Source organism: Perca fluviatilis, chromosome 2, assembly GCF_010015445.1.
Source record: "Perca fluviatilis chromosome 2, GENO_Pfluv_1.0, whole genome shotgun sequence".
Taxonomy (NCBI): Eukaryota; Metazoa; Chordata; class Actinopteri; order Perciformes; family Percidae; genus Perca; species Perca fluviatilis.
In genome coordinates this window covers 44,865,939-44,885,313 of record NC_053113.1, presented here as the reverse complement: position 1 = coordinate 44,885,313, position 19,375 = coordinate 44,865,939, and the positions used below count along the sequence as shown (strand labels likewise).

General features: G+C 38.6%; 1 protein-coding gene and 2 long non-coding RNA genes across 3 annotated transcripts in view; 2 read left to right on the top strand and 1 right to left on the bottom strand.

The window, feature by feature from the left end:
• Positions 1-975: 975 nt before the first annotated feature.
• On the top strand, positions 976-4,644 carry LOC120549064. The gene is made up of 3 exons (XR_005637324.1): positions 976-1,100; positions 2,923-3,000; positions 4,490-4,644. It is a non-coding gene; the product is annotated as an uncharacterized LOC120549064 (long non-coding RNA).
• A 160-nt stretch (positions 4,645-4,804) lies between these two features.
• On the top strand, positions 4,805-19,184 carry LOC120549067. Its single transcript, XR_005637325.1, has 3 exons — positions 4,805-4,848; positions 7,408-7,463; positions 19,104-19,184. It is a non-coding gene; the product is annotated as an uncharacterized LOC120549067 (long non-coding RNA).
• ngef (neuronal guanine nucleotide exchange factor) overlaps positions 18,219-19,375 on the bottom strand; it is a 39,085-nt gene continuing 37,928 nt past the window's right edge. Inside the window, exon 15 of the mRNA XM_039785672.1 lies at positions 18,219-19,320. Coding sequence (XP_039641606.1) covers positions 19,100-19,320 — 221 coding nt within the window. The 3' untranslated portion in view covers positions 18,219-19,099. The remainder of the gene's footprint in view (positions 19,321-19,375) is intronic.

The following is a 19,375-nucleotide window of genomic DNA, read 5'->3' as shown; positions in this document are numbered from 1 at the left end:
AACCTGGGGCTGTTGCATATGAGACGGATACAGAGTTGCTTTGCCAGGATGTCATCTAGACTTGAACAGTAAATATCAGCTATATTTTTGGCAGATGTTGGTTGTCGGTGATCAGCCAGCTACCTCCAAGAGGGATATGCCTTGGCTTGCAGTGGTTGAGGTAGCCACCAAGGCAAGTCCTGTTTTGATTTCCTAGACTGCTTGGTTAAAGTAAAGCAGTTATAAATATGTGTTTTGTCTTTTGGTGTTTTTGGGTCAAACCTGATCTATACATGACAGGCAATGACCTACCTACCTATTCTGGGCCACTGATGGCTTGGTTGTTGAGAGGGACCTCCTATGATAAGCTGTTTTTATGGCTTGGTAATCAAGCACTGATGATAAACTTTTATAACTGGTGAATCACATTGAAACCTCAAATAGATTTTATCTATGTTGAAATCTATCAATGGTTGGGATATTACACTTATTATGTTTAATTTCAATGCGTTCATTTGGGGATAGTAGCACTGTAATCCTTGAAGGGCCGCCTCTTTAATTTGCTAAGAAACAATATAATAAAGGTCAATTAAAATATCTATCGTGCATTCAGTGTTCCTGGCCATAAGGGGTTGAGTGGCATTAGCCCATGTTTATCATACGTATGCATCCAGAACATCCCATCCCTTAATCACGAATAATTTTCTTTTAATCTGTCTATCTCTAACATAATAATAATAATATGAATTAATTTAATAACAATAATAACAGAAAATCTACTTGCACAAATTAATATAAATTTTCATAAAGTTGTTGTAATTTTTAAATAACTTGACTTGCTCGTGTTTTAAATACATAGTTGCAGGTATATCTTCAAAAAAAATGTAAACACATTTCTAGCCAATCACTGTGAATGTCGCGCGGCTTCCGCGGAGCCAGAAGAAGAAGAAGAAGAAGAAGAAGAAGAAGAAGAAGAAGCCAATCCGACTCCTACGCGCTCCTACCTACGCTCTATGGTCTTGCAGCGGAAAGATACCGGAGTAAATTGCCTGTCTGACACCTTTGTTTCATCTGTATGTCGACGGTTACAATTGTTTGGTGGACAGTCACTGCGAGCAGAGGTACGGAAAATATATATACATTTTGGCCATAAGAACGTTAAGTTTAGTTAATTACTGTCGCTTTATAAGTTTTATTTTTTCAGTCACACAGAGTTTGTATTGTCAAGTATCTTGTCAGAATTGATTTTGTGAACGGGGCCTTTTCCACCCTAGCTTAAAATTACGTTACTTTAAGTTTGACTGCATTGCAATACTAATATAACAATGATGTAAGAGTTAGTTTACAGAGATTAAAATCAGTGGAATATAGCTAGTAAAATATAGTGACATGAATAAAATCGCCGCCCGGGCACTGAGTTTTTCGACTCTGAAGCAGACAGCCAAAGCCCGGTTGTACTTGAATTTCCCCTGACAGAAAGTGTTCCCCGGTTGGGCGCGCGTGTGCATTCAGAGGTGAAGTGAACCCTGGACTTTAACCAAAGTAAATGAAAAATATAACATGTGGATTGTTTAATCCAACGTTTTAGTATTGTTGTTTTATGAACGAGTTTTTTGCACAGCAAGCTAGCACTTATCTGTCAAAATAAAGGTTTCTCCTGTAGGCTAACGTCGCGTTATGAAACGTATTATTCATTGCACCGAATGTCTAAAAAAGACGGCTAGCTAGTTATATATTTTCCCTCGTAAAGCAAACAGTTCTTTTGCGATAGTCTGATGTTATAACTGACCACGGAGTTGACTACTTGGTCATCCGTGTTAAGTTACGTTTTGAAAGCTGGATCCAGACCCGCTGTAACTTTTTGTAAGGAAGCTGCGTCTACTAATATACGTCGTTGATACTGTAAAATCAAGATCATTGTAATACACTTTACTCAATTCTATCTACTTGACTCGAAATGTAAATTAAACTGAATGCCACATTGTAGACAATAACATTGTATTTTGTCCTTACAATCTATGTGTGATTGCCTTTTGATATTGCTGAAAATCTTTTTAACCATTAATCAGTTATAACTTTCCCAGAAGTGAAGATTTTATGGAAAGTATAGAGTACTCTTTACACAATGTACAGCTGTAGCTGGTGGGCACTGCATATGATAGAGCACGGCTACAAGTGATAAACTTTTAAATAATTGTTGGCAACATTGTAGTGATGAGGCTTAGCCTATGTTAGTATGCATGTCTAACCCTCAGATTTTTCTTGTGGTAAAACATTGTATTTTTTTATTTCCTTGATGTAGACCTAACTGCTGGGTTTGCCATTTTTTTAGAACATGGTATGTCATATCTTAGTCGCTGGAGAAAAATCCACTCAGAAGCTGCAGCAATCGCACTGGAATGTAGCAGCAGTGAAGATGGTTGCCGTGGAAATTTAAATCCTAATCAGTGTAATGTAGAAGATGAAGGTGAAGATCTAGCAGAAGAGGGAAGTAGTTGTTTAAATTAAGCAGATGAAATTGGTGATGCAGATTCAGATTTTGGATACAGTGAATATGTGTCAACTGATTCTGAAGAAGTCATAGAATCTGCAAAAGAAGACGAGGTAACCTTGCAAGAAAACTTGCTTCCTGGGCTGCACAAAGTAAATGTGGAAGAAGCCAAATTGATGAATTTCTTGGTATCTTGAAGGATGAAGGTTTAGAATTACCTCCTTTCCCTGCTTCCTCCAACATATTTCCTGGTAGAAGAGTGACTGTAGAAGAGGTGGGAAAGTAGCAAAGTTGCTAAAGGATGCATGCATAATTGTACATACCTATGTCTCTTCTATCACAACTGCCTTCCTTTCATGCACTGCACCAGCTGAGCACAATACCTGAAAATTGCACTTTTTATTTCTTTCTGGAGCAGAATTAATTTTTTGTTAATTTGTGTCTTGAACTAGATGATAGTGGTCACAGTGAGGTAGAATTTGATCAAGAAGATCTCCAAGGAAATTGTCGACATCTCAACCGTGATGAAGGTTAGTTCTAATATTAGCAGTAAGTTTTTGTCTGGTAGTAAACGCGTGCACGTATCCATCCCCACAGAGATCTGAAATGCTCCCTGTCTGGACACTTTAAAAGAATCTACTAAAAACCCAGCTCTTTACGCAAGGCATTCAATCCTGAATTACTTTTTGTTGTTCTGTCACTATAACTATGTGTAAAGCATCCTTGGGTCCTGTGAAAGGCGCTAAAATATTTATTTGTTACGTTAGCAAAATTAGTAACAAAGTAACCTTAATTATCAGCTGTATGTCATTACTAACTAACCTACTAGTCAAGTGTTGAGGACATCAGGTACAAGCTTAGACTAAACTGGTGTACAGCTCTGTCCTGTACACATACTGTACGTTACATCCTGATAATTATATTTCAGTGTTCAGAGGAGTCTGACAACTGGTTGTTAATGAAATGAAGGACCATGGAGCTGAGGTTAATGAAGTAAATTAGGGATGGAAACTAGTCCTTTTCAAGCTAATTGGGAGATGTTTCTTTTGGATTTTAATGCGTAAATGAAATGCTTAGTAATTATCCAGGGATCCTATTTAGAAAAAATGATGCATCGATAAACGTTTTATAATCGAATCACAGCCCTCTAAATTGTAATCGAATCGTGAGGTGCCCAGAGATTCCCACCCCTACTGATGTCTGAGTTGTTTATTCTTTCTAAACTTCACTCCGTATCTTGATGTCAGCAATATGATTTATTCTTTGATGATTATGTAGTTTATATAGTGACGTTGCTGATGTAAACGTTGCTCTTGCTTCTCTAGAAACAGTATTTACTTGTATTTAAAATCCAAATAAATTCTAATCCTGTACTGAATGTTTTTATTTTAAAATATATTAAAAATAATCAATTCTTAGTAATATAAAAGAATCAATAACAGCATTGATAAAGAACCAAACCAATAAAGATTATTGACAAGAGTAGTTGTAGTATAGATAAAATCTTAATGATTCCTATTGCTAGTAATTACATTACTTTTACTCTTCCCCAATACACACAGCCAGACAGATGTCAGTTGTGTGGGGCAGCAAGGCATCTGTTAGCAGGCTAATGTGGTGAAAGCCCAGACTTGTTCACTCATTGTGGAATGTCATAATCATAGTACACTTTGGCTGGGTGAAATAAATTGTAAATACAATCTCAATATTTATAGGCTATATATTATAAATGATTTATATTTCAATATAGCATAAATTAATATAGGCGTCAGTTATTGGCTGTCTATGGAATCAAATAGCAGCTGTATTGTCCCATTAACATCCAGGAATTGTGCTAAAATAAGGGGATTTGCCTTTTTTTTTTAAGTAAAGTTCTGAGACAAAACCCATTTTTGGATTAAAAAACAATAGCCTCTCAAACAAAAACATAAGGACAATAAATTATGACAGTTATCAGTAGTAGGTTGTGCCTTGACATACCATTTCTAATTATGGTAATTATTTGTTTCACTGCATTAGAATTTCAGAGAAAAGTGATGGAAATGCGTTAGGATATCCGCTCATTGAAGAAACGGGATGCAGAAAAGTACGAAGCAACTCAAATTCAACAAGCGTCAACTGTTGAGGCTCTAAACCTCCTTGATAGATCCCTCGACTCCCTGGAGGAAAAACAGAAGCTGGTAAGGTCAACTGTAGTCATAGCAACATAATTATGCATATTTTTTTCTCTCATTCATGTAATGTAATGTGTCACTGTTTACTTTCTTTTTTTTTTTTTGTTGATAAAACTGAAATATTGTTCCTCTAATTTCAGATGAATGCCTTGTCCGGGTGGGAGGAGTCCACTTGAAAGACAATGTTAAAAGGGTCATGGAGAAGTAAGTGTTTATATCTCAGTGTCAATTAGATTTTACTGTTAGCATCGATATAATAGAGTAGAATTAATATTGTATAGGGGACTCGACTTTTACCACTGGGCCAACTGGCAGCCTTCTTTAGGGATCTGAAAGTCACAGGGTTCAGTTCATACCCCGGTTTAGAAGTCACAAGTGTGTATGAGTTTCGTACATAATTAAAATTATTAAAAGTTTAATTATGTCAAAGATGAAATGAACAAAATGAATGTTTGCACCAGATTTCCTGACATTAACAGCCATGTGTGGTGAGTTAAACATCAATTTAGAGTATTAATGTATTATATACAGGGTTCATACGGTCATGAAAAACCCAAGAGGGTCTAACTGCAGACCTCCACTGTCAGGCCGGTCAGGACAGGAAATAACCATAAATAAACAACAATACAACAATAAACAATACGTTTTTACGTCCCCCACAGGATGTAACGTGATGCATTCTCGGTTGTTTTGCTACTCTACACATTGCGAGAACGGTAGGGGACTGGTTAGCATTATCCAAAACATTGAGTAAAGTCTGAATGCATTGCTCTTTGTCTGTGTTCGCCGTCAATATAGATACCGCAGCCAATATTGTACATTTAAATCACACAAATTACAGAATGTTACACGTGTGTAAGTTAGGTTATTTGTCTTTCTACATAGGCAATGTTAGGCTATGCCAATGGTGGCTAGCGTCAGCTCCTGAAGTAGTATGGTACTTTTTTTTTTTTTTTCTTTGGATAACATACTCATAGACTGTGTGAAGCTACTGTGTGTTCAGCTTTATTAAACTTTTTTTGTAAAGCATTTAGCAAGGGCATAGGTTTGCATTTGTCTTAATATGTTGACTATGACGCTCAGGTTAGTTATATGTCCAAAAGAAGATAAAATACAGTTCTATATCATTTAGACCGTTCGGTGTAGCTTTTTCACACTTAAACAGTGTGCAAACACTTTGATTGCTGTATGAATCTATCTTAGTTGAATTGAAGTTTATGTAGCGTTACTACGACAGTGTTTCCCCATCCCTCTACTGGAGAAAGTTACCCCCTGTCCTGCATGATTTAATCTCTCCCTGCTTCAAATTCAGGCGACTCGGCAAATGTTGCAACAAATTCATTTTCCACATTCATTCATTTCAGTCCCTCCAGGATTTCGTGGCCTTTTTTTGAGATTGTTGCAGTCCAAAATGACTGATTTCGCGGGAGCTTTTGTAAAAAAATGCGATAAAAGTTGCGATGTATTTTGTATGTTGCAATGAAGTTGCGGGAGACAAAAAGTTGCGTTTATTTATTTTTTTAATATATAGTTCTTTAAAAATAAAAAGGAAACATGTTTTGGGGAGAATAAAACTATCCTGGGCTGAGTTTTCCTAGGAACCTTACCAAAAAGGCTTAGGATGCTGCAAATGTTGGTATAATATGAAAATGGCTGGTGGATTTAAGACAAAAAATAATTATTTATTGAATGAATCAAATTTGAAAATATCTATCAGTGGCTTGTTGATCTTTACATTGTTAGTTAATTTCCTAACCTGGCCTGGGACACACATTCATACAGTTTGATAAAGTACTGACTTTAACTTATCATTGCACTTACAATAACGAGCGTAGCGGTCCTCAATTTAGGTCATTGTGTCGTCTCATCTCCTTTTTCTCCTGCATCCACCGTGTGTGTTGTTTGTGTGTGTGTGTGTGTGTGTGTTGTTTGTGTGTGTGTTTGTGTGTGTGAAAGCGTCAGTCACGGAGGGAATGGAGCAGTAACCCCACCCGCTGCAGAGAGCCGACAGCCAGGATTGAAACGGCGGGAACTTCAGCGACTTTTAAATCGTTAAAGTCTAAATCGTTGCACGTCTTGCAGTTTACCCCCGCTTTCGTAAAGACCATCTGGAGACTGTTTTTCACGGTCCTTTGCTGTTATTTTTGTAGCTAAATGTGAGACGTTGGCAGCACACATGTCTGCTGCGCATGCTGCTGCATCTTCTGAACAAAACAAGGAAGTGAGTTTGCTGACGTATGACGACGCTTTGCAGGAGACCGTGATGATTGGTCAAAGTTGCAGAAAAGTTGCGGTGATTGGTCAAAATTGCGAGTCGCACCAAAGTCGCGGTGATGGGTTGAATTCGCGTGAATTGGCACGCTCGCGACATCGCGAAATCCTGGAGGGACTGGAATTTGCATCTTTGCATTGACTTTTTGTGCAATCAAGACGCGTGAAACACCAACCATTATGCTTGCTGTTCAGGAGTGGCCTAAAATGCAGTAGAAGGCTGTAAGAATTATATATAAATAAACTACTATAAGGCGATTATCCAATCTTGTTTTGTGTTATAGACTACAGGCTTTAGAGCTAAGAGGTATTTTGTGCAATTTATATATGCTACGTTATAGATAGATAGATAGATAGATAGATAGATAGATAGATAGATAGATAGAGATATAACACATTTGTTTTTGACAAAGAATTTTCAAAGTTCAACCAGTGAATTATTTGTAAATTTAAATAATTTTTCTTTTGTATCCACATGTTGATGACAACAAGGGAAGGGAAGGGCAAGCTTGCCTTCACGAAGCTCCAGCTCTTCACTGTTGTTACAGGTAAAAAGCATATATCCTCTAGGGTGTGCGCGATGTCCCTAAAATTGGCAGTTGACGATGTTTACAGTAAAACATCGTGATGGACGATGATATTGTCGTCGGGGCCGGGGGGTGGGTAGCTTTACATAAATGGTGAATGGTGCCCTGCTGGTAGGTTTTACAACTTGACCTACTTTCACTTCAGTACGGTGCAGTAAAGTCAATCAGATGTCCGTGATCTGCGTAGCGACAGTACAGTGGGACATTTGCCTTCAACAGAGCGACAGTAATAACCTAACATACCATCATTACTGAGTTTAAACTACATTCACGGTAGTTTAAACGGTTATGTTTGCACTGAATAACGCATTCAATAAACAGAAACATAACTCTTGCGGCACACATGAACAGATCGGAACAGATGCGCAATATTAGCTCACACATAAAATAGCACCCTCGTGAATTAGCCTGTTGCTAACGTACATTCATAAATCCTGCATAACATCGTCCCGTACCTACAGGACCTCAGACTTACTTATTGATGCACGCACAGAGTAGTGTCGACAAACTTAGTCCAATGAGGGGAGAAAGGAAAGTGTGATAGCGTTCCACTTTTAACGCTTTTTTCTCTCTCACTCGAGACCGCTGTGTCCAACGTTACTAGAAGGTAGAGCGAGCTACAACTGACAGGGAGAGAGAGAGAATGTATCACTACAGCCAATCCAGTCTGCTCAAAGCGATGGTCTTTTTCACAAATAGGTTGCACGTAAAGGGGGAAAAAGTAGCTTCCACTTAAGGAGCCCTATGTCTTGTCTTTGTGTCTTTGCTAGTTTAAGACCGACGCACTTGTCAATTTCCCGTCCAGCGCCCGCAACTAGGATTAGTGGGTTTGACGGGGGGGGGGGGGCATCACGATGGTTGCTCTCCATCGTGATGTCGGCCAGCCATCACGATGGACGATGACATCGGAACAACCCTAATATCCTCAGTGTTTTCTAGTGTCTATTTTGGGGGTTTAGTAAAAACCAGTAACCACAGTTGCCACCTATTAACAACCTGGCCGCTACCTGCAAGAAATGTCAGATTTTCTTTGCACTAAATTATTTTCTACTGCTTAACATGCTGGATAGATGTCTTTTACATTTTTGATATTTTTAAAAAAAAATTCAAGGGCTTTTTTTCTGCCAGTATGTAGCCAGCTGCGCTTGCAGTTTAGGAACACCATCTAAAGTTGAAATGGCTTTAAAACATGTACATGCAAAAAAGAAATGCATGGCCCTTGATAATGTCTGCATCTTAATGTTTTTTACTGCTTACTGTATTCCACTACATTCTATATACCCCAAAGATTTACAGTTTCAAATATTCCTTACAGAGAGTGTCCAGAGGACGACTGCAGAAATGGAGGCAAGCATTGCAGCGGCTGTCGCCTTCTGTTTGAAATATGCCCCAGACAGGGTGGGTGGAGGTGGAAGAAAAAATAATGCTTCTGAAGTTAAATTTTTTTTTAGTTCATAAGTGGGGTCTGAGTTCCGGACTGTTTGTTGAGTTTTGTTAAAAATTTAATTTTCTTTCATTTTTCAAACCTTATACCTGCTAAACACCTGCATGTTAGCATTGAACTTGTGAGCATGTTTCCATGTTAGCATTAAATTCAAAATACCCCTATCGTAGACTACAGCTTCAAGGAGCATTTTCATTATGTTTGCCACCATAAGTAGCTACTGAGCGAAGTCTTTTAAAACTACAAGTTTTGAAATAAAGAGGTTATTTTCTTAACTCAATGAATGTCTTTGTCTCTGCTTTCGTGACTTAAAATGTGGGTCTGTCCAACTTTTTGATTCTGACATCTGTCTAACCTTAGGACATTATCCCAGTTTCTCAATATGTAGACTTTTTATTTACAATAAAAACAAAGCTCTGTAAAAGTTTATCATGCCAACAAAATCCAAACTAACTCTTAATTTTTTTGGGGGGGAATTTGACGTTAACACGATTTTCATTTCCAACTAAAATCTAACCTCTGTCCAACGTTAGAGGATGATGTCAATCCAACGTTGGGTTTTGACGTTAACACGATTTTCATTTCCAACAACAACCCAACGTCTATCTAACATTGGAGATTGATGTCAATCCAACGTTGGGTTTTGACGTTAACACGATTTTCATATCCAACAACAATCCAACGTCTATCTAACATTGGAGATTGATGTCAATCCAACATTGGGTTTTGACGTCAACCCGATTTTCATATCCAACAACAATCCAACGTCTATCTAACATTAGAGATTGACGTCAATCCAACGTTGGGTTTTGACGTTAACACGATTTTCATTTCCAACAACAATCAAACGTCTATCTAATGTTGTAGATTGATGTCAATCCAACGTTGGGTAATGACGTCAACCCGATTTTCATTTCCAACAACAATCCAACGTCGATCTAACATTGGAGATTGATGTCAATCCAACGTTGGGTTTTGACGTCAACCCGATTTTCATATCCAACTAAAATCAAACGTCAGTCCAACGTTGGAGTCCAACGTTGATATGATGTTGAACTGACGTCCGGTGCCTGCTGGGATCTGAGCATACAAATATGACGTGTGGAGTTCCCCAAGGCTCAGTTCTGGGGACTTTTCTGTTCAACATCTACATGCTTCCACTGGCTCAGATTATGGAAAACAACAAAATAACTTACCATAGTTATGCAGATGACACACAAATTTACATAACCTTATCGCCAGGGAACTATAGCCCAATACAACAATTAAATATGTGCATTGAACAAATTAATGATTGGATGTGCCAGAACTTTCTTAAATTAAATGAAGAAAAAACGGAGGTGATTGTTTTTGGAGCAAAAGAGGAACGATTGAAAGTCAGTGCTCAGCTTCAAACGACAATGTTAAAAACAACAGACAAAGCCAGAAATCTTGGTGTAGTCATGGACTCAGACCTAAATTTTAACAGCCACATTAACATAATTAAAAAATCAGCATATTATCACCTTAAAAATATATCAAGGGTCAGAGGACTTATGTCTCAGCAAGACCTGGAAAAACTTGTCCATGCTTTTATCTTCAGTAGACTTGACTACTGTAACGGTGTCTTTACAGGTCTCCCTAAAAAATCAATCAGACAGCTGCAGCTGATTCAGAACGCTGCTGCTCGAGTCCTCACTAAAACCAGGAAAGTGGATCACATCACTCCAGTACTGAAGTCTTTACACTGGCTTCCAGTGCCTCAAAGAATTTATTTCAAAATACTTTTACTGGTTTATAAATCACTAAACGGTTTAGGGCCAAAATACATTTCTGATCTGCTACTACACTATGACCCACCCAGACCTCTCAGGTCGTCTGGGACAGGTCTACTTATTGTCCCCAGAGTCAGAACTAAACAGGGGGAAGCAGCGTTCAGTTTTTATGCTCAACATATCTGGAACAAACTCCCAGAAACCTGCAGGTCCGCTGCAACTCTCAGTTCTTTTAAATCTAAGCTAAAGACCTATCTTTTTGATGTTGCTTTTCTTTAAATAATCTATTTTATTAACTTTAATTTCTTATACTGCACTGTAACTTTTATTCTTATACTGCACTATCAATTTTATTCTTGTTTTAATTTGTTTATTAATGTTTTAAAATTGTTTAAAATTGTTTTAAAATTGTTTAAAATTGTTTTCTAACTGCTCTTTAATGTTTTATGTAAAGCACTTTGAATTGCCCTGTTGCTGAAATGTGCTATACAAATAAAGCTGCCTTACAAGGTAATGGAGCCTTTTATACATTGTCGTGTTTCTTTAGAACTAAACAATGAACAAATAGAGTCTTTAAATGCTTCAGATGTAAAGTTATTCGCAGTCAAGTGACGTAAAAAAAAAATGGCGGTCAGTGGAATGCTAACAAGAGGTGATACCTTTGTAGCAACAAAATGGCGCCATCGGAGGTTCGCGTTCAGAAGCGAAGCTTACCCCCTTGGTTGCTCTGGACGGAGACCAGTGAAGGCTATTAGAAGCACTTTTCCGGTGATCTCTTGCTTTACTGCGCAGCCTCCAACTGAGAGAGACAACGTAAATGTGACGTGAGCAACGTGTCTGAAAGTTGTAAGTCGAGTTCTGAAGCGAAGCTTACCCCCTTGGTTCTAGGGACACCTATAGTGTGTCTCAAATCGCGCACTTCCCGTAGTGCACTAAGGGAAGTGCACTTCGTACACTATGTACTTACTTGCATAGTGCGTAAAATTTGACGGAGGAGTATTGTCTCAAATCGCGCACTGCCTTTTGTACTTACCGGAAGTGACGATCAAAACATCTCAGTCCTCCTTCTTCTTCTGTGAATTATACCCAGGGCAGAGCATTCTCACCACCTGTTGTCACCATACATTTCTGCTTTGTTCATCAAAATGAATGTGATTGTTTTTATTGTTGCCCTCTGTTTTATGCAACCGTAAACATCCAGGTATGATGATATTCATGCTTTTGCTCTTAATTCATTGTAAACAAAAATAAATAACCACAAATGGCCATTTTGAGTTATTTAGCAAAATTGGAGCAATTAAAATGGTGTCCAACTGACATATAACGTTAACATAGAAAATAGTCATATTATATGTTTGTATAAAGGGTGTTTATTGCAATAGCTATTAATTACAGTGAAAATACAAGAGTGAAAGCAGAGGCAACATTTAAATAGATCCTATTGTTCTATTCATTGATGGCCCTGTATTTTGATGGGGAAAGTGATATGAGGGTGGACTTCAGACTCTCCAGCAGGATCCTTTAACGGTACATCCTCGGTACGGCGTGGGACCCGTCATGGAGGCCCTTGTCTTCCTCTTTTGGCTCGCCAGCGGTACATCTGATCGTGGTTTAGCCAGAGCCTTTGCACACTGACGGTGCACCGTGCTGTCCACAAGACCAGCAGGGAAATCCTCTCTCTCCTCCCCCAGCTCGTTCGCCTTTCAGCAGAGGACTTCCCTCAAGTTGGCAGCATTGTCCGTGTCCCTAACGATTATATAAGTCAGATCAGGACAGAAACAGCTCTGTTAATATGATATAACATAGCATACATTAACGTACTGTAACATTACTACTAACGTTGGCAGCTTAATGTATATTTACCAGATCACACATCTAACGCTAAAATCGTCTGCAGTGAGGACGATAGTTTAAAAACAACAACCGTATACCACAACACATGTAACGTTAGCTAGGTTATAACTGATTTGCCAGTGATTAAACCAAAGAGTATAGAAGAACCGGTAACTTCACCGCTGTTAGCTAGCTAAGGTTAGCTAAAGCTAGCTTGATAGCACGTCAAATTACGATGCAAATAAACGTTATAATTCGCGGTAAAAAAATCATCACTGACTGCAAAATTAACCACACATACATAAACAGGTTGTGTATATGTTAAACAAGTATAGCAAAAAGACTGATGTTGAACTTACATTTGGGTCTCGCTGTCGCGTATTCGGCCGCCATTATCGAAAGTTTTTCACCTTTTGTTAGCTCCGCCCTTCCGCTACGTGGAAATAGGCGAAGGCGTTGAGTGTGGAAAGTGTCCATCGATCCACACTCAACTTTTTCACCGTTATGAGTGCACCATCCGGGTACTTGTAGTGCACTGCATTTACCACACTTCGACGAGTTAAATTTTGAGTGTACTCAAATAGTTAGTATAAGTACAGAAGTGCGCGATTTGAGACACACCACTAATCTGTATCCCCGCCTTAGCTCTAAAACTAGCCAAGCTCCACCGCCTACATGCTATTTTTTTGTCAAGTCGACGGTCGAGTGAGTCAGAGTCAGAGATAGCAGCACGAAAGGACGAGTATGGCGAGTGGTGGCGACGCACAAGAGTTAGAGGACCTCTTTAAGAAGTTTGGGAAAACTTTGAGACTGTATGGCTTTAGCCTGGAGCCTCCCGTGTCATGCCCCCTCGTATCATCCCTGCCTGGTCCCTGTCTTCGGGTCAGTTCCAGTAGTAGGCTACAGGCGAGAGAGTGGTCGATAAGACGAGGACTGTGTGTCGGCGTTGTTCAGCAGTTGTTGGGTATGTGAGTGGAAATACATCTAACATGCTAACACATATCCGACGCCATCACCCAGATGTGCCAATCACTGGAACAAGACAAGAAAAACTGTCCAACTTCTCCTCCCTACAGTGCTTAACCAGCCTTTAGATACAAATAATAAAAGTTAAAGGGAGAAGAGCTTGGATGTTAAACAAGAGCTTATTCATTATTTTACCTACTACTGTTGAATAAAGCAAATACAGGTTAATCTCTCATACACTACTCTTTTTGCACTTGCTCTGTTTAAGTTTTTATTTTTGTATTCCTCCTGAAAGTGACTTTATTTTTTGGTTGGATTGAATGAGCCTACATCTGGCTTCAGGTTGCACTAAAAATTCATTTTACTTGAACAGTGCCGTGTTAAACAATTTTAATAAATAGAGATTTGAACCTTATTGAAATTTGTTTTGTGTAAATTGCTAATAATTAAGCAATGGGAAAATAATCTCTCATTGAAAAATGAATCGTTAGATTAATCGAAAAATGAATCGTTAGATTAGTTGACTAAGTGAAAAAATAATTGCTGGATTAATCGTTTAAAAAATAATCGTTTGGGACAGCCCTAACAATGTGTTGCATATTGAACAAATGCAGATTAACTTAAAAACTGGTTATATTCATGTAAACATACAGACTTCATACATTCGTATCGTTATTATCACAGATTTAAATATGCTACATTTACAGCCTCCTAGGCCAAAAAACTGTGGCTGCCAAAGGGAGAGGAAAGTTTTGTCAACAGGCCGACTGACTGCTATAGCACGACCGAATAAAATAAAAATAAAAACATTGTGTGTTCCTCATGGAAAACAAAATATTACGATAAAAGCTTTAACTTTTACTTTGTGTCTGGAGTAAAACTGAATGCAAAATAAACACCAATTAGAAGTGTGAATAATGGTCCGATGGGGATGCAGGCAGATGTCAGCCACCTCTCCTGACTTCTCACACCTCCAAGAATCGGGTACTCATTAACACTGCATTCTGGCACCTCCTCATCTAGGGAGCTCATTATTTTCAGATGTTTTGGAGAGTGACTTTAACTGCATACTCACATGGTAAACAAATTAGTGACCTGCCACTTAACCCTTGTGTGGTCCTCGGGTCAAATTTGACACGTTTTCAAAGATCTGTATCAAAAATATGGGTTTCCTTCATCAAATTGCCCAAAAATAACATGGATGGTTCCATACACAAAATTGTAATTAGGCATCAACATACGTTCCTCTGATCATAATTATTAGCTAAAGTAATTCATAATTTCTGTGTTTTTTAACTAAAAATTAAGGCATATTTTAATATGAATGAGGTTTATTGACCATGAATTCCAAACATAAGTGTAAAACTAGTGGTGATAAGTTGGAATGAAGTTTGTTTTGAAGATGTAAGACAGAAATGGAAAATGTAAACTTTATGCTTTATAAAACAGGCAAAACTGGCAACACAAGGGTTAGAACACAACGGCTCGGACAACAGAAATAAATATTTCTGAAAAGCCAACCTATTTTCAGCTTTCTTTTTATGAACATGCTTTTTGTTTAAACTTATCATTTTAATAAGTTAAGAAATTGTACCCTGAAATAACTTAATATAAGTACCTTAAAGCACTTTATATGCAACCCAACTGTTCACTACTGACTTACTTTGTACTTCAGAGGAAAACATTGTAATACTACATTTACCTGACAGTTAAATGTTGCTGGTTACATAGCAGATTCAGATTTTACTCACATAAAATCACAATTAATATGTGGAGTAATCACAGATATTTGCCTGATGGCCTCAATGCGGTGCTCCATGCACCTCTCATCCGGCCCGTTATTAGAGCCAATCAGCAAAAATCTGCGTTAGTCAACAACCAGAATCGGAACAAGTACAGAGACCGACTCACATTGGCGGAGTTGGCTCCACGGCGGTTTCGTCATAATTATTTTTAACAAATTTGGATCTAGGCTCAACGGCATTGAGTGGCTTTATTTCTGCTACTTCAAGAAATGTAGTTAACATAGTCAAAGTCTGAGGGAACGGCAGGATGAAAACAACATTGTAGTTTATAATGATTCTAGTAATGCATGGCTTCTTGTAATATATTGCCCATGTGTTTGCCTTGTGTGAGGGAGCTATAGGCATACTTAACATCAAGTTGAAATAGGTGTAACATTATTATTTGTTAAATAAAAACAGTTAGTATGGAAAACGTAAGCAAGAGTTGTAATGTTCATGTTCATGTTCCTGTAGGCTATCCGCACATGGTTAACTCCAGGAAAGTGAAGGAAGGTTCGGTAGGTCTATTCAGCAATCACTGGCTGCGAAGACACCTTAATTTCCCTGCAGGGATTAATAAAGTAATCTAGCACATTAACTATTTTTCTAAAAAGGCCAAAACCACCTCAAGCGAGCAAATAATCCTTTTTGTGAATTTGAGGAAATTTTTATGAATTTTGCTGTTTCCATCAACATTTTCTAATGCGATACTTCAAAATGCATGTCATCTCCCCTCTCTCTCCCCCCTTTCGTGTCTACAGCTGTCCTGTCAATTAAAGACCAGCAAATAATCTTAAAAAACAACATAATTAAAGCAAGTCACAGGCACATCTATGATTAATGCTTTTTTATGAACAATAATTTACATCTTACAAAATGAAATAACAATTTAGTAATTATTAGCTCGAACATCATATGTTTGCATTACTGTACACATGCCATATTTAAAGACACACAAGGCTTTACAATCATGCTGATCCATAGCTCATAGTGTTGATACATTCTATACAGTTACGACATATTGCAGTTATTTGGCATTAAATTGCTGTTCAGGATTTATTCCTTGTGTGTGTGTGACTAAAGTGATATTCCACAGAAAATGTATCTTTTGAGTATTAAACACCGCAGGCTTAAAAAAATGACTGAACTTGATTGGGTACATGGCAGGTAGAAAATCAGGAGGACAAATTGTAAACACAGTCCAAGCTGCACTTGGTAATATATTAGTTTACATACCATCAAATAAGGAAACTCTTGTCTGTCATGGTTGCTATCACCTTTCCAAGTACATGTCACTATAAAACTGCAATCATACTTTCTGATGTCTCTTTGTTATATTTACATATAGCTATATATTATGAACAAATGAACTCTGCAAGTTATTCAATTCAATTTACTTCATCATATGCAGTGATTGCTGGGAAATACTGTTGTCCGCAGGGGTTAAAGTGGGATCTGGCAGGTGGGGGAACCCTAACATCCAATACACAGCACTTAAAGAAACTCAGTTAGTTAAAGGTTTACCACTCTCGTTATGTCCTTCTTCTAAAACAGTGGTTAAGAACACCAGGAGTAATTGTCAGGAGTTGAGTTTTCATTAAAACTACATAATGACTCATTTGGCTTGTTTCTTAAGTTACCATATAACTGGTTACTAACATGCATTTAAATGGCTATTGGTTTGCAGATTATCTGTATCGCCGTTTTATTTGCCTGATAACCAAAAAAGTTAATTAATTAAAAAGTGCTCTACTTTGGCTCAGCTACAGCTCTGAGTCTGTCGCTTCGCCCACAACACTATCTGACTATCTTTTACTGGGTATTATGTTGAAAGTTTCTAATTCATTAAATAATTGCTCAAAGCATTTAAACCAAGTTTTGTGTTGGAGTTTGTAACATTCCAAAATCCTAATATTGACTGTAAATTCACTTTGGTTCCAAATATCTGTTATCGGTTAATAATCGGTATCGATATCGGCCTTGAAAAACCAGTATCGGTCGATCCCTACTATTTTTATACTCACAGTCAATCCACAGAAAAACACACTGGCGCTACATTCACTTTGCCACTGTGAAAACGTGTCACTGCTGGAATCCACTGTTACTGCCATTGTTCTCCATAATTGAGCAACCTTTTACAGCTAGCAAACAGGTCCGGCTGTAGTCAGTGTTTCATACTCGACTAGATTTTGGGTGGAGTATCACTTAGCTGACTCATTTTTCAAATATTCATAGACAGTCTTTAGGGGTGGTACGGTTCATGAAAAAACACCTGAACCGCTCGGTTCGCTAGTCTCGGTTCGGAGCGTGTGTGTACCGCACGGTTCGTCAGTAAACTGTTAATGTGCACTAACCTCTTACTGCCGTAGTGTCCACTTTCGACACCTATGTTAAAACAGTTACTGGAAATGACGAGCGGGATGGGCGTGACAAACGCAACCCATGGCAGCTGATTGGACGCTTGCGTCACATGGGTCTGGCTGGTCCCAAATTTCAAAACAGACTGTCATGGCGGCTCGTTCAAAATACGATCTCATATTGTACTAAAATAGTTCACCGAAACGTGTTTCTGAAAACATTTTAAGCGAGAAATAGGCCATGCAGTTGCTGAATCTGTCTTCATTTCAGATCGACAAAGGTCAGTTTAAAAGATTTTCGTCAGATTTTGAGAGACACCAACGACCGGTCTCAAGTGGGCGCGCTGGGCGGAGCGAGGTTCGCACGTTACCTGCAGAAATGTTAAGTGGGAGAGAGGCTGCCCAGAGCTGGAGGATGCGCCAGCGCGTCGTTTATAGTCTGGTGTGTGGGAACATTTTGGATTTCACGTTACCTATGATGAAATAAAACAATATAGAACTGCCACTATGTGCACGTTTTGTGCAACATGCATTCAATATGCTAATTTTAGCTATATGCTGAAGTATATTCTGGAGTGTTAAAGAAAAAATAAGAACCGTACTGAACCGAAAACCGTGACCCTAAAACCGTGATACGAACCGAACCGTGGGTTTTGTGAACCGTACCACCCCTAACAGGCTTTTAAAATAATCATTGCTAATTTTTATACAAGACAATTTTATTAGACACTTGTACAGTGGCCCTGAAAGCCCAATGCACCGATTTTTGCAGCGTGTTTTATTTTGTCTATTTGCGTTGTGGGATATAACTCAGTGTTGACAGGTATTTTACAATAAAATTAACACATTAAAATTTTAAAACTTGCCCATGCAGCTGAGGAATGTTTACTAGTGATGGGCAAAAGAAGCTTCATGAAGCCTTGTGAAGCATATTATTTATTTTCTGAGGCCACTAGATGGCGCTCTTTTGTTTAAAGAAATGGCTTAAGGAATGGCAACTCAGTGTGATTTCAACCCTTTGTTGAGCAGAGAGCGCCATCTAGTAGGCTTAGAAAATACAGACAATGGTTCACAAACCTTCACGATGCTTCATTTGGCCATCACTAATGAGTACAGTACCTTTACAAGACTTTTAGGATTCTTGCCATCCTTGCACACCGCTCCTAATGAAACACAGAGCTTTCCTCCATGCATTACACACCACAGTGTTTGGGCCTACAAAACACCTTCAGCACACGTTTATATGAGACATGCAGCATTGCTTGTACAAGGTTATCGACTTAAACACGTTGATCATTTGGATTTCTAAAAGTGAAAATCAAAAGCACAAGATGCCATTGTATGGGATTTAAGTCACATGTATCCTGATTAGTTTTAGCGCACTTGGCCCTGAATGGAGACATTCATCACTGTTACTGCTTCACTGATTTACTCTACTGCTCTCCCCCATTTGATCAATTCAGGGGTTGGAGAAGTTGGAGGCCCGTGGGGTGCGTCTCCCCACCCTTAAACCAACCCTGGTTCCAGTTGGCGGGCCTCCTCCACCTTCCTGGGCCTGCAGAATCCTGAAGGCCTCTCTTAGATTCTGAGCTCGGACCTCCTTGCTCTGGATCTCCTCTACTACTCGACTAGGGAACCAGCCACTTTCGCCATCATGGAGCCTTTCACCCATCATCCAGCCTGTGATACAGAAGACACAGAATGGCCATGAAGATGGAAAGAGAAGACAATGCAC